The sequence below is a fragment of the Dendrobates tinctorius genome, unplaced genomic scaffold (assembly GCF_039654945.1).
Source record: "Dendrobates tinctorius isolate UK_male_01 unplaced genomic scaffold, ASM3965494v1 ptg000056l, whole genome shotgun sequence".
In the NCBI taxonomy this organism is placed as follows: Eukaryota; Metazoa; Chordata; class Amphibia; order Anura; family Dendrobatidae; genus Dendrobates; species Dendrobates tinctorius.
Genome location: NW_027361724.1, coordinates 14627316 through 14639471, shown reverse-complemented (window position 1 = coordinate 14639471; position 12156 = coordinate 14627316). Strand labels below are relative to the sequence as shown.

Sequence of the window (12156 nt, the reverse complement as noted above, 5' to 3'; positions counted from 1 at the left end):
CCACATTAACACTGGCTCTTAATTGGGGCTGGACAGTCATCTACTATGTATGAGGGCCTCCCCATCTTCCCCACTTGGGAGATGTCAAGGGAGTGAAGGATTGGGCAGTTGGATTTCAATATGTTCAAACCTTATCTTCTTATTTTTGTTAAAACCAGGGACTTACTCTCCTATCAGAGGATATTTTACAGAGTCATTCTTGTTCTTATAAATAGTATGCCGCTGCTATTTTAGGGGTTGACATTCTTGTGGTACAATCTGTGCTGCTGCAAAGGGGCCCTAGAAGGGAACGGCCCACTTCCATCTCCAAAGCAGCAAACATCTTCTGTCACAGCCACATAATAGGACTACAAAGGGCCCATGTGTTAGGGTGATCTCTTAAGGTGAGTTCTTAGTGATTGCCTGCCACTGACCTGATAAATATGAGCCAAGTGCATGCATAGAAGAAATACATCGGATGCAAGGTCAGATTTGTGCTCCTCTCTCAGCAAGAGCTGGCACAGATCTGGACTTTATTAGTATGAACAACAAAAGATCATGTAGCAGGTAGGAAGAGGGCATTGTGCATTATATCAGTCTGTGATAGGTCCATGTTATGTCTATTCCTTATATGGTCTTCAGTGTATCCACCTCACATTCCAAGGATTCCAGGGTGTAGTTCCAGGATGTAGACGCCATCTTGCCACACCACATGTGAACTAGCGCTTGTAAATTTAATAATTGATGTCATTAGCCATTCTCTCCTTCACACAAGTACTGTTCTTGCACAGTTCTTCTGTCTGTGTCCGCCCCTGTATCATTTAGCAAATTCCACTTATCTATTGATTCAATTGACCTTCTTTATATAGACTTTTTCACTTGTTTTTCATAATCTACATTTTTGTATGATTTTTTTAATACAAACATAAATTCATTAATAAATATTTCTAAATGTATTTTTTCCATACGCAGATACATAAATAAATGTTATTTGAAATGTTACTATGAAGTGGGTCTTACCTTGCCAATTATGCTTCCAACTTCCTGTATCAAATAAAAAATTAATATTAGCTCATTTAAAAATTAAGCACTGTAAATATATTGAATTAATTATACCTAATATATGTAATTACAACTAGGTCATGTCATATATAATTGGACTGTTATTAATCATGGGTACATGGACGCATAACCTTCCTTCAGTCTATGTTAGATGGCAATAAGCCAGAAAATTAGTTAATGAGTGTCTTATGTCCACAAATACCATAGACTATTCCATTCAAATGAGCAAAATGTAATACAATGGTTAAAATGGGGGACTTTTTTCAGAAAACCAAATATCAGTGATGATGTACAGTTAGGTCCATATATATTTGGACAGAGACAGCATTTTTCTAATTTTGGTTCTAGACATTACCACAATGAATTTAAGCAAAACAATTCAGATGCAGTTGAAGTTCAGACTTTCAGCTTTCATTTGAGGGTATCCACATTAAAATTGGATGAAGGGTTTAGGAGTTTCAGCTCCATAACATGTGCCACCCTGTTTTTAAAGGGACCAAAAGTAATTGGACAGAGTAAATAATTGTAAATAAAATGTTCATTTCTAGTACTTGGTTGAAAACCCTTTGTTGGCAATGACTGCCTGAAGTCTTGAACTCATGGACATCACCAGATGCTGTGTTTCCTCATTTTTGATACTCTGCCAGGCCTTCACTGCGGTGGTTTTCAGTTGCTGTTTGTTTGTGGGCCTCTGTCTGAAGTTTACTCTTTAACAAGTGAAATGCATGCTCAATTGGGTTGAGATCAGGTGACTGACTTGGCCATTCAAGAATATTCCACTTCTTTGATTTAATAAACTCCTGGGTTGCTTTGGCTTTATGTTTTGGGTCATTGTCCATCTGTAGTGTGAAACGACGACCAATCAGTTTGGCTGCATTTGGCTGGATCTGAGCACACAGTATGGCTCTGAATACCTCAGAATTCATTCGGCTGCTTCTGTCCTGTGTCACATCATCAATAAACACTAGTGACCCAGTGCCACTGGCAGCCATGCATGCCCAAGTCATCACACTGGCTCCGCCATGTTTTACAGATTGTTAGGCATCGGATTCCTGACGCTGCACAGCAGGAATCCAGAGCCAGACATCCGGTGGTCCCCCATTCCGCTCCGACTGCTCGGACTCCTGCTCAGCAATCACGGCGAGCCAGGCATTCTGCCCAGACTCGTTCTGTGAGCCTGGATGTTGCTGCCACCTCTGGTGCAGCAATGGTAGCGCAACCTGCTCTGCAGAGAACCGCTCCAGAGGCTAAGTCCTCGTGCCGTGCTACTGGGCATGCCCGCAACTTGTCCTCTCAGTGGAGAGCAGGGGTCACACGTCCAGGTCCTGCGTCGGATCTGATAGGTTCTTCACAGGTTACTGGAAGGTCCCGGAAGCGCATGGCTATAAAAAGCCAGCATGGCGGCTCGGCCATGCGCTAGTGTAGACCTACTATGCTATGTGTGAATGGTGATGGATGCATGTTCTGGTGGATGACTTATTATGAAACCCCTACCCTCTGATATTACGAGTGGTGACAGAGTGTGTATAGTCAGCTCCAGGTAGTGGCTAGCTATTTGCCACTGTGCTACCGCACCTAGCACTAGCGCCCGTCGGTGTCCGCCTGTCGGCACCGTCGTCTAGCGGCGTGAGTTACCGCCGCGCCTGCGCTTAGCAGTTCTGCCGCGCTGCGCTTAGCAGTCCACTGGCGTTTGCGGTTGCGATGCCCCCGCTGGTTACCTTGTGCCTTTAACAAGGCCAGCGTTTCTGTATTTATTTGTTAAAAGGTTTTCTGTGCGTGAACAGAGCCGGCCTTAGCTGCTCGGGTGACGTTAACCCGAGCGCACTACTTCACTCATTGGAGTATCTGCCATTGTCCAGCAGCGGTCTTGTCATCTACCGCACGGTGGACCCCAGGCGGCGAACGCACCTGGTATTATTTTTATTAGGTGCGTTCCGCCGACCATAACATTACACTAGCGCCAGGGTCTGGCTGGTAATGGCAGACCTGCAGCAGCTGCAGCGATACATCCGGCAGCTGGAGAGCAGGTTGACGGCTATCGAGAGCGCCAACTCAGCTGCGAATGCTGCACTAGCTGCTACCCAGACAGTCGCAGAGGCTGTCACACGTGTGCCCACAATCTCGCCCACGCCGACAATCTCTTGCCTCCCGCTCCCCGACAAGTTTTCAGGTGACAGCGCCACCTGTAGGGGATTCGTCAGCCAGTGCTCTATTCAGCTGGAGTTGCTGGCTGCACGGTTCCCTACAGAGTGGGCTAAGGTGGGGTTTATTGTCTCCTTGTTGTCTGGCCGGGCATTACAGTGGGCCACGCCACTGTGGGAGCGTGGTGATCCCGTGGTTCAGGGTCCTGCTCAGTTCCTTGCGGCCCTGAAGCAGGTCTTTTTGGGACCACGGATCACACACGATACCTCACTCCAACTACTATCCCTAACACAGGGCTCACTCTCGGTTAGCCACTATGCGGTCCAGTTCCGGACACTGGCTTCCGAGATAGAGTGGCCGGACAAAACATTAGTCCCGGTGTTTTGGAGTGGGTTAGCTGAGCACGTGAAAGATGCTTTAGCCACTAGAGAAGTTCCCACAAGTCTGGAGGAATTGATTGCAGTTTCCACCCGCATTGACCTCCGGTTCACGGAGCGCGGGTTGGAACGTGCACAACCCAGACGAAGGGTTAATTTGGCTCCCACATTCTCCAAGCCGCTAACTTATCTGGCTCAGGAGCTTTCGCCCTCCGAACCCATGGAGGTGTCTCGCACCGGCTCTAAGCCACGGCCGATGCGAAGCTCGGTACGTTGTTATCAGTGCCGCCAGTTTGGTCACCCGGCCAGCACGTGTCCTCTGCGGGCGAAAAAATGCCCACGACTAGTGGCCGTAGGTGGTGGGCAGTCCAATATGAAACCCTTCTCATCCAAACCAGTATTCCGGGGTATCTTAGACAGTGGGTCTTCCACTTGGGAGGCAGAGGTTACCGTGGATTCTGGGGCCGAGGGAAATTTTATGTCCTCTATCTTCGCCCAGAAACACGCTATCCCCCTGGTATTATTACCACAGCCTCTGACCATCAGGGTGGTTAACGGTGCCCCGTTACCCTCTCAGGTGACCCATCAGACAGCTCCACTTGGGCTCTCTATCTCACCCTCTCATCGTGAGATTCTGTCCCTGCTCATTCTGCCAGATGGCATCGACCAGGTGCTTCTTGGAGTTCCCTGGCTCCGTTGCCATTCCCCTCACATTGATTGGGCTTTGGGGAATATACTGGGATGGAGCAAGGACTGTGAGGGAAGGTGCCTGAGGGGCAGTGTTCAGGCGGCTTCCACTGAAGTGCCTGCGGATGTCTCCGCGCTCCCCAAGCCCTACCACCAGTACGCGGACTTCTTCTCTAAGAAGTCTGCGGAGACGCTCCCGCCGCACCGTCCCTATGATTGCCCGATTGATCTCCTGCCAGGCACAGAACCTCCCCGAGGCTGTGTGTATCCTTTATCACTCCCTGAGACAGAGGCTATGTCTCAATATATCCGGGAGAACCTGGCTAGGGGTTTTATCAGAAAATCGGTGTCAGCGGCTGGCGCAGGGTTCTTCTTCGTACAGAAGAAGAACGGAGAGTTACGTCCCTGCATTGACTACAGAGGTCTCAATGCTATCACGGTTAAAAACAAATACCCTCTACCGTTGATCTCTGAGTTATTTGACAGGTTGCGGGGGGCCCGGATCTTTACAAAATTAGATCTGCGGGGGGATACAACCTGATCCGCATTCGCGAAGGAGACGAATGGAAGACAGCTTTTAATACCAGGGATGGCCATTATGAATACCTGGTTATGCCCTTTGGCCTTTGTAATGCGCCAGCTGTCTTCCAAGATTTTGTCAACGACGTCTTCCGCGACATGCTCTCTACATCGGTGGTGGTCTATCTCGATGACATACTCATCTTTTCGCCAGATTTGGCTACCCACCGGAGAGACGTCTGCAGGGTCTTCGACCGTCTGCGGGCGAACTCTCTATTTGCCAAGCTGGAGAAGTGTCAGTTTGAGCAAGAGTCCTTGCCGTTCCTGGGCTATATCATCTCGGCCCAGGGGCTGGCCATGGATCTTGCCAAACTACAAGCGGTAATGGACTGGCAGGAACCCCATTCCCTCAAAGCGGTGCAGCGCTTTTTGGGGTTCGTGAATTACTACCGCCAGTTTATACCACATTTTTCCACACTGGTGGCTCCTTTGGTTGCTCTCACCAAGAAAGGAGCTAACCCCAATGCTTGGTCGGAACAGGTCTCCAAGGCTTTCTCGGCTATAAAATCGCATTTTGCCGGCGCTCCCATATTACATCGTCCCGATGTGAATAAACCGTTTATTCTGGAGGTAGATGCCTCTTCCGTCGGTGCATGAGCAGTCCTTTTCCAGAAGGACGCTCAAGGTCGGAAGCATCCATGCTTCTTCTCAAAGACCTTCTCACCGGCGGAGAAGAATTACTCCATCGGTGACAGGGAGCTACTAGCCATGAAGTTGGCCTTTTCAGAGTGGAGACATCTCCTGGAGGGGGCTCGGTTTCCCTTCCAGGTATACACAGACCATAAAAATCTGGTCTACTTGCAGACGGCCCAGCGCCTGAACTCCCGTCAGGCTAGGTGGTCGCTTTTCTTTTCTCGCTTCCGCTTCACCCTGCACTATCTCTCAAGAGAAAAGAACGTCCGTGCGGATGCTCTCTCCCGCTCGGTGGTTTCAGCAGAGGAAGGAGAGGCTGAGCCTCGGTTAATTCTCCCGCCGGAGAGTTTTACGACCGTGGCTCCAGTCGCTCTCGAGTCAGTGCCACCAGGCAAGACCTTGGTGCCTCCTCAGCTACGGCCAGAGGTCCTCGCCTGGGCACATGCCTCCAGGGTGGGTGGTCATTTTGGCAATAAACGGACCACTGAACTCCTGGCAAGGTCATACTGGTGGCCACATATGGCTCGAGATGTTAAGGAGTACGTGCAAGCATGTGTCTCGTGTGCTCGGAACAGACCCTCTAGACAGAGGCCGGCAGGGCTGTTGTATCCCCTGCCAGTGGCGGATAGACCTTGGGAGATGGTTGGCATGGACTTCGTGGTTGGCCTGCCCAAGTCTGGTGGCAGTACGGTCATCTGGGTGGTCACCGACCATTTTTCCAAAATGGTGCATCTGGTGCCACTCGCACGGTTGCCTTCCGCTCGTGGTCTTGCCACTTTGTTCATAAAGCACGTATTCCGGTTACATGGTATGCCGGACAAAATCGTGAGTGACCGAGGCCCCCAGTTCGCGTCTCGGTTCTGGAGGGAGCTCTGCAGTTTACTTCGCATCGAGCTCAATCTGTCCTCCGCTTACCATCCCGAGACGAACGGCTTGGTCGAGAGAGCCAATCAGACCTTGGTCACCTACCTACGGCATTTTGTATCTGCCAGACAGGATGACTGGGCATCCTTGCTACCTTGGGCTGAATTTGCCCTAAACAATGCAGTGGCTGATTCCACGGGTCAGACGCCTTTCCTCCTAAATTACGGCCAACATCCTCGCGTCCCTGTCCCGATGCCAGTGTCCTCCGCTGACTCCAGGGTGGCAGACTGGGCAGTGGAGGCACGGGACATTTGGGACCGCACTCAGGATGCTATCCGTGCCTCTAAGGAAAGGATGAGGGCATTCGCCGACACGCATCGGCGACCCGCTCCAAGCTTCTCCCCTGGCGACATGGTGTGGCTCTCCACCCGAAATATCAAACTACGGGTCGAGTCCCCCAAGTTCGCGCCGCGATATATTGGACCATTCAAGGTCCTTGAGCGACTTAGCTCGGTGGTCTACCGCCTGGCTCTTCCTCCACATTTAGCCATTTCAGATGTGTTCCATGTGTCCCTCCTCAAACCAGTTCACATGGCCCGGTTTTCCGAGTCATCGGCCGGGTCGTCAGACTTGTCATCTGACGAGTTTGAGGTTAATGCCATCGTGGGGCGCAGGTTTGTGCATGGCAAAAAGTTCTATTTGGTGGATTGGAAGGGTCACGGTCCCGAGGCTCAGACCTGGGAGCCGGTGGAAAACATCCACGCACCTCTTCTAATCACGGCCTTTGAGCGCAGTGAGGCGGGGGCCTTAGGAGGGGGGTAATGTTAGGCGTCGCATTCCTGACGCTGCACAGCAGGAATCCAGAGCCAGACATCCGGTGGTCCCCCATTCCGCTCCGACCGCTCAGACTCCTGCTCAGCAATCACGGCGAGCCAGGCATTCTGCCCAGACTCGTTCTGTGAGCCTGGATGTTGCTGCCACCTCTGGTGCAGCAATGGTAGCGCAACCTGCTCTGCAGAGAACCGCTCCAGAGGCTAAGTCCTTGTGCCATGCTACTGGGCATGCCCGCAACTTGTCCTCTCAGTGGAGAGCAGGGGTCACATGTCCAGGTCCTGCGTCGGATCTGATAGGTTCTTCACAGGTTACTGGAAGGTCCCGGAAGCGCATGGCTATAAAAGCCCGCATGGCGGCTCGGCCATGCGCTAGTGTAGACCTACTATGCTATGTGTGAATGGTGATGGATGCATGTTCTGGTGGATGACTTATTATGAAACCCCTGCCCTCTGATATTACGAGTGGTGACAGAGTGTGTATAGTCAGCTCCAGGTAGTGGCTAGCTATTTGCCACTGTGCTACCGCACCTAGCACTAGCGCCCGCCGGTGTCCGCCTGTCGGCACCGTCGTCTAGCGGCGTGAGTTACCGCCGCGCCTGCGCTTATCAGTTCTGCCACGCTGTGCTTAGCAGTCCACTGGTGTTTGCGGTTGCGATGCCCCCGCTGGTTACCTTGTGCGTTTAACAAGGCCAGCGTTTCTGTATTTATTTCTTAAAAGGTTTTCTGTGCGTGAACAGAGCCGGCCTTAGCTGCTCGGGTGACGTTAACCCAAGCGCACTACTTCACTCATTGGAGTATCTGCCATTGTCCAGCAGCGGTCTTGTCATCTACCGCACGGTGGACCCCGGGCGGCGAACGCACCTGGTATTATTTTTATTAGGTGCGTTCCGCCGACCATAACACAGATGATGTGGTATGCTTTGGATCATGAGCTGTACCACGCCTTCGCCATACTTTTCTCTTTCCATCATTCTGGTAGAGGTTGATCTTGGTTTCATCTGTCCACAGAATGTTCTTCCAGAACTGTTCTGGCTTTTTTAGATGTTTTTAGCAAAGTCCAGTCTAGCCTTTTTATTCTTGATGCTTATGAGTGGCTTGCACCGTGCAGTGAACCCTCTATATTTACTTTTATGCAGTCTTCTCTTTATGGTAGATTTGGATATTGATACGTCTACCTCCTGGAGAGTGTTGTTCACTTGGTTGGCTGTTGTGAAGGGGTTTCTCTTCACCATGGAGACTATTCTGCGATCATCCACCACTGTTGTCTTCCGGGGGCGCCCAGGTCATTTTGCATTGATGAGTTCATGCCCTAACGCATTGTGAATCTAGCCTAAGAGATGATTTGATGCAGGAGTACAAGAGACAAGCAAAAAAGAATTGTCACTGAATGGTGACCAAATTTTGTAGTGCAATTAGAAATGCTTTAGTTATTTTAACTTTTGTAAGTTTCCTCTGAATGAAATCTCAGAAAATTGGCATAACACAATATTTTGCATCTTTATATTTGCAAAAATAATAATGTTTCAAAGTGCTGAAACTTTTATGCATTAATTATAAGTAGCAGTAAAGGGAAACTATTTCATATCATAGAAACAAGCGCCAACTAAAGATTTTCATTGTCGGATTTGAATTCAGGAGATCAAAATTATTAAGAAATGGCTCACTTCATAACTAAACTTGATAATTATTCAAAATATGTAAAAAAGTGTAATCAGTATGTATTACAGTACTGTATATTTTTTGAGCTGCTTCTTATGCTCCCAGAACTATGTCAACTTAATATTTTAACTCCTCGGGTTATAGTAGGCGGGAATTGCGATAATCACAATAAAACACTGAGGTCACAATTAATCAAACAAATATCACCATAATTCCAAAATAAAAGTGAAATGAAAAGTCACAAAATTTTAGCGCAACTCGGAGTGGTGCAAAAATTGTACAACATTTGCCATTTTCACTCCATTTTCTTTCAGCGCTCTGCCAAAATGGGTGGAGCTGGGGCAGCACAGGGGCAAGGTGAAGGCTTGACTGCCACAGCTGTGACATTCCCTAAGACAGAAATCTTACTTCAGTCATGGACTGGAGTAAGATTTGTGGTGAGGTGCATGGAGGAGCACGCCACTCCTCAGACACTCCAGCTTCATGAAGATTCATGCACCACTTCATTAATCAGAAGCATCTGGCTCCACCAGATCCCTCTAATCAAGACCGGAGAAAAAAAATCGCAGGGCTTGATGAATCGGCGAGGCCTTAGTACTCGTAGCATGATTGTTAGAAATTCAACAGAGAGCAGCATGAGGTATAAATGTGATGTGGTAAAATTAACTTCAAGGATTGTCCTGAGCAGATATTTTAATCACTTACTTTTCCGTGCATTAAAAGACGAATTGTCAAGGTGACATTTAAACCTCCTTCTGAGACTTTAGACTCCATTATTTATGTGAAGAATTGCAGTTCTTTGGGTGACCTGCATTGTAAATACATAAGCGAAAATGAATAATATGCAGAGCTAAAATTAACTAAACTAAGATATCTGTATAGTAAGGTGTGGGACTTTTTTCATTATACAAAACTATTGGTTCACCAATAGTTCACAAAATGTGCACATTACTTTCCATTAAAGAAGCACACCTCCTCCTCCCATCACAGTTTTTATCCTCTTAATATATTGCACTCACCATATTACATACCACTATGTCCTTACAATTGCTCATTTTGCCTTTCTACCCAGACAATTTTTCTCTTTTCTCTGCTCGATGTAGAAACACAAAGTCTCTTTTCCTTTATGAATCATTTTCTTCTTCAACCCCTGACCCAGTTGCTCCCTCCTTTCCTCCTGCCGTAGACTTTTGCAGTGACTCATGACTCATACATGGAAAATTGACCTCCTGTTTCTACATAGCGCTTAGGAGGATTCAGCTAGTCAGTTATTAATCACGTGATGTCATAGATCTAATGGAAAACAGAAGAATTAACTGGGTAGTAAGGCAAAATGAGCAATTGTAAGTACACAGTGCTATATAATGTGGTGACTGCAATATATTAAGCGGATAAAAACTGTGATGGGAGGAGGAGTGCTGATTTAAATTAAAATACTTTAAAATACTAAATATTGTGGAATCTTGTAAGGCATGGGTAAAATGAATCTTTAGGACCATAACATTGTCTACCAGTTGAAGTTGTGCAATTTGGCATCTCATAACAATGAACATTTAATTTTAAGGCCAGGGTCACACAACTGTATTTTCTCTCCTCCGAGACAATCGGTCCAATTATGCTAATCACAGTCTGATCAGACTCTGATTAAATTTTGATCAGAATGTGATCTAAATTTCTCCATTCTGTCAGTCCATGAAAATCAGGCCGCACTTGGTTGTAATCTGAGTTCAGTCCGATTCTTTTGACGGACCCATCGACTTGCATGGCGAAGTGCGATCCAATATACGGACGCAAATATTTCATGGTTTCTCTTTTTACTCGGACAGACTCGTGATTTAAACCACAGGTCATTTTCTGATAATACATTCCATTTAAGGAACATGAGATCACTAAGATTATTTAAGATGAAGATCAAGATCAACAAGTTAAAAGCAGGGAAGATACAGATCAGATGTCCAAATGCTAACGAAAATCCAAAAGAGGTCAAACAAGATAACCAAAAAAAATTCCAGAAACATGGACCTCAGTTTAATTATTAAAAGGGGCTGTCCAGTACTTTTGTATTGATGAACTATCCTTTTATTATTTTATTATTTATTATGCTTTGCTTATATAGCGCCAGCATATTCCACATCACTGTCCCCATTGGCCCTCACAATCTAAGTTTCCAAACAGTATATCTTTGGACTGTGAGAGGGACTAGGTACAGGATGGTGTCGGGAGAAGGACCCTCTTAGGGACAGGCACAGGTTGGTGTCAGGGGGAAAGACCCTCTTAGGGACAGGCACAGGTTGGTATCATGAGATGTCCCATCCTTTAGGGCCTTCCTCTCCCCTTTCCATTGTATTTGTTTGCTGTGTTGTCCGCCGCACTTACCCATGTCCGAGCGTGAAAGGAAGGATTTGAACACAGGATCACAACACTGCAATGTAATAATGCTAACCACTGAGACACTGTACTGTCCATCCTTGGGATCGGTCATCAATACCAGATCGGTTGGGGTGTGACACGGACACCCTGTCGATCAGTCATTCCCGGAACATGTGGCAGCCATATGTACGTGTTGATGGAGGAAAAAGAACAGCTCTGTCACTAGCATGTTGCCCGCAATGGGGCACTACAGATCCACCCCTATTCATTTAAATAGGGGTGAATGTGCAGCACCAGCATTGAAAACAGCTGATTGTTGGGTGTACTGGGTGTCACATATCCACTGATCTGGAATTAATGATCTAAAGACAGTTCATCAATGCAGCAAAAGTAGTAGACAACTGCCTGAAGGGATTTAGTAACTCAAATGTTCCACGGAGTCTGCTCTTTAGCCTGGATAATACTGGAGAAGCCTTTGTGGTTTGGCTCTCACACCCAGTTTGTGTATTATTCTAGGGAATTTTGTAAATCCTTTTTTGGCTTCTCCAAAGTAAGTATGAAAGAAGTATGATTAAGAAAATGGCGCAATTATAGAAAAAAAAAAACAGCAATACAATACAAAATAATACAATTTAGGACTGACATTAGTTTGGGACATATAGCTGTGTAGCTGTTACAAGCTAAAACTTAACTCACCTAGTATTTAGCTCAGCTCCTAAAAGATCCAGATCTATAAACATTCAAAAGCTGAACTCTTGGAAATTCTTTGTCTTTTCTCTGGTTGTCGTCTGTCATTTCTCATTACTACAGCGTGAAAATGACCAAGGGTAGCGAAGACATTTTTAGGGTTTCCATTCTGCTTCCGTGTACAGCACGGCACAGCAACGGGACTTTTAACTGTTGCAAATCTACTCAATTAACAGACTGCAGCAAATAAGCTTTTGGGCTATCTTTACAAATAACAGATCTGT

The 12156-nt window shown here is 47.1% G+C and overlaps 1 protein-coding gene across 1 annotated transcript in view; it reads right to left on the bottom strand.

Moving 5' to 3' along the window:
* The window catches only part of PCBP3 (poly(rC) binding protein 3), a 33256-nt gene extending 23649 nt beyond the window's left edge, over positions 1-9607 (bottom strand). Inside the window, exons 1-2 of the mRNA XM_073577515.1 lie at positions 9521-9607; positions 1000-1023 (exon numbers count right to left, since the gene is read on the bottom strand). Of these exons, the coding sequence (XP_073433616.1) occupies positions 1000-1023; positions 9521-9589 (93 nt within the window). The 5' untranslated portion in view covers positions 9590-9607. The remainder of the gene's footprint in view (positions 1-999; positions 1024-9520) is intronic.
* Positions 9608-12156: the final 2549 nt, after the last annotated feature.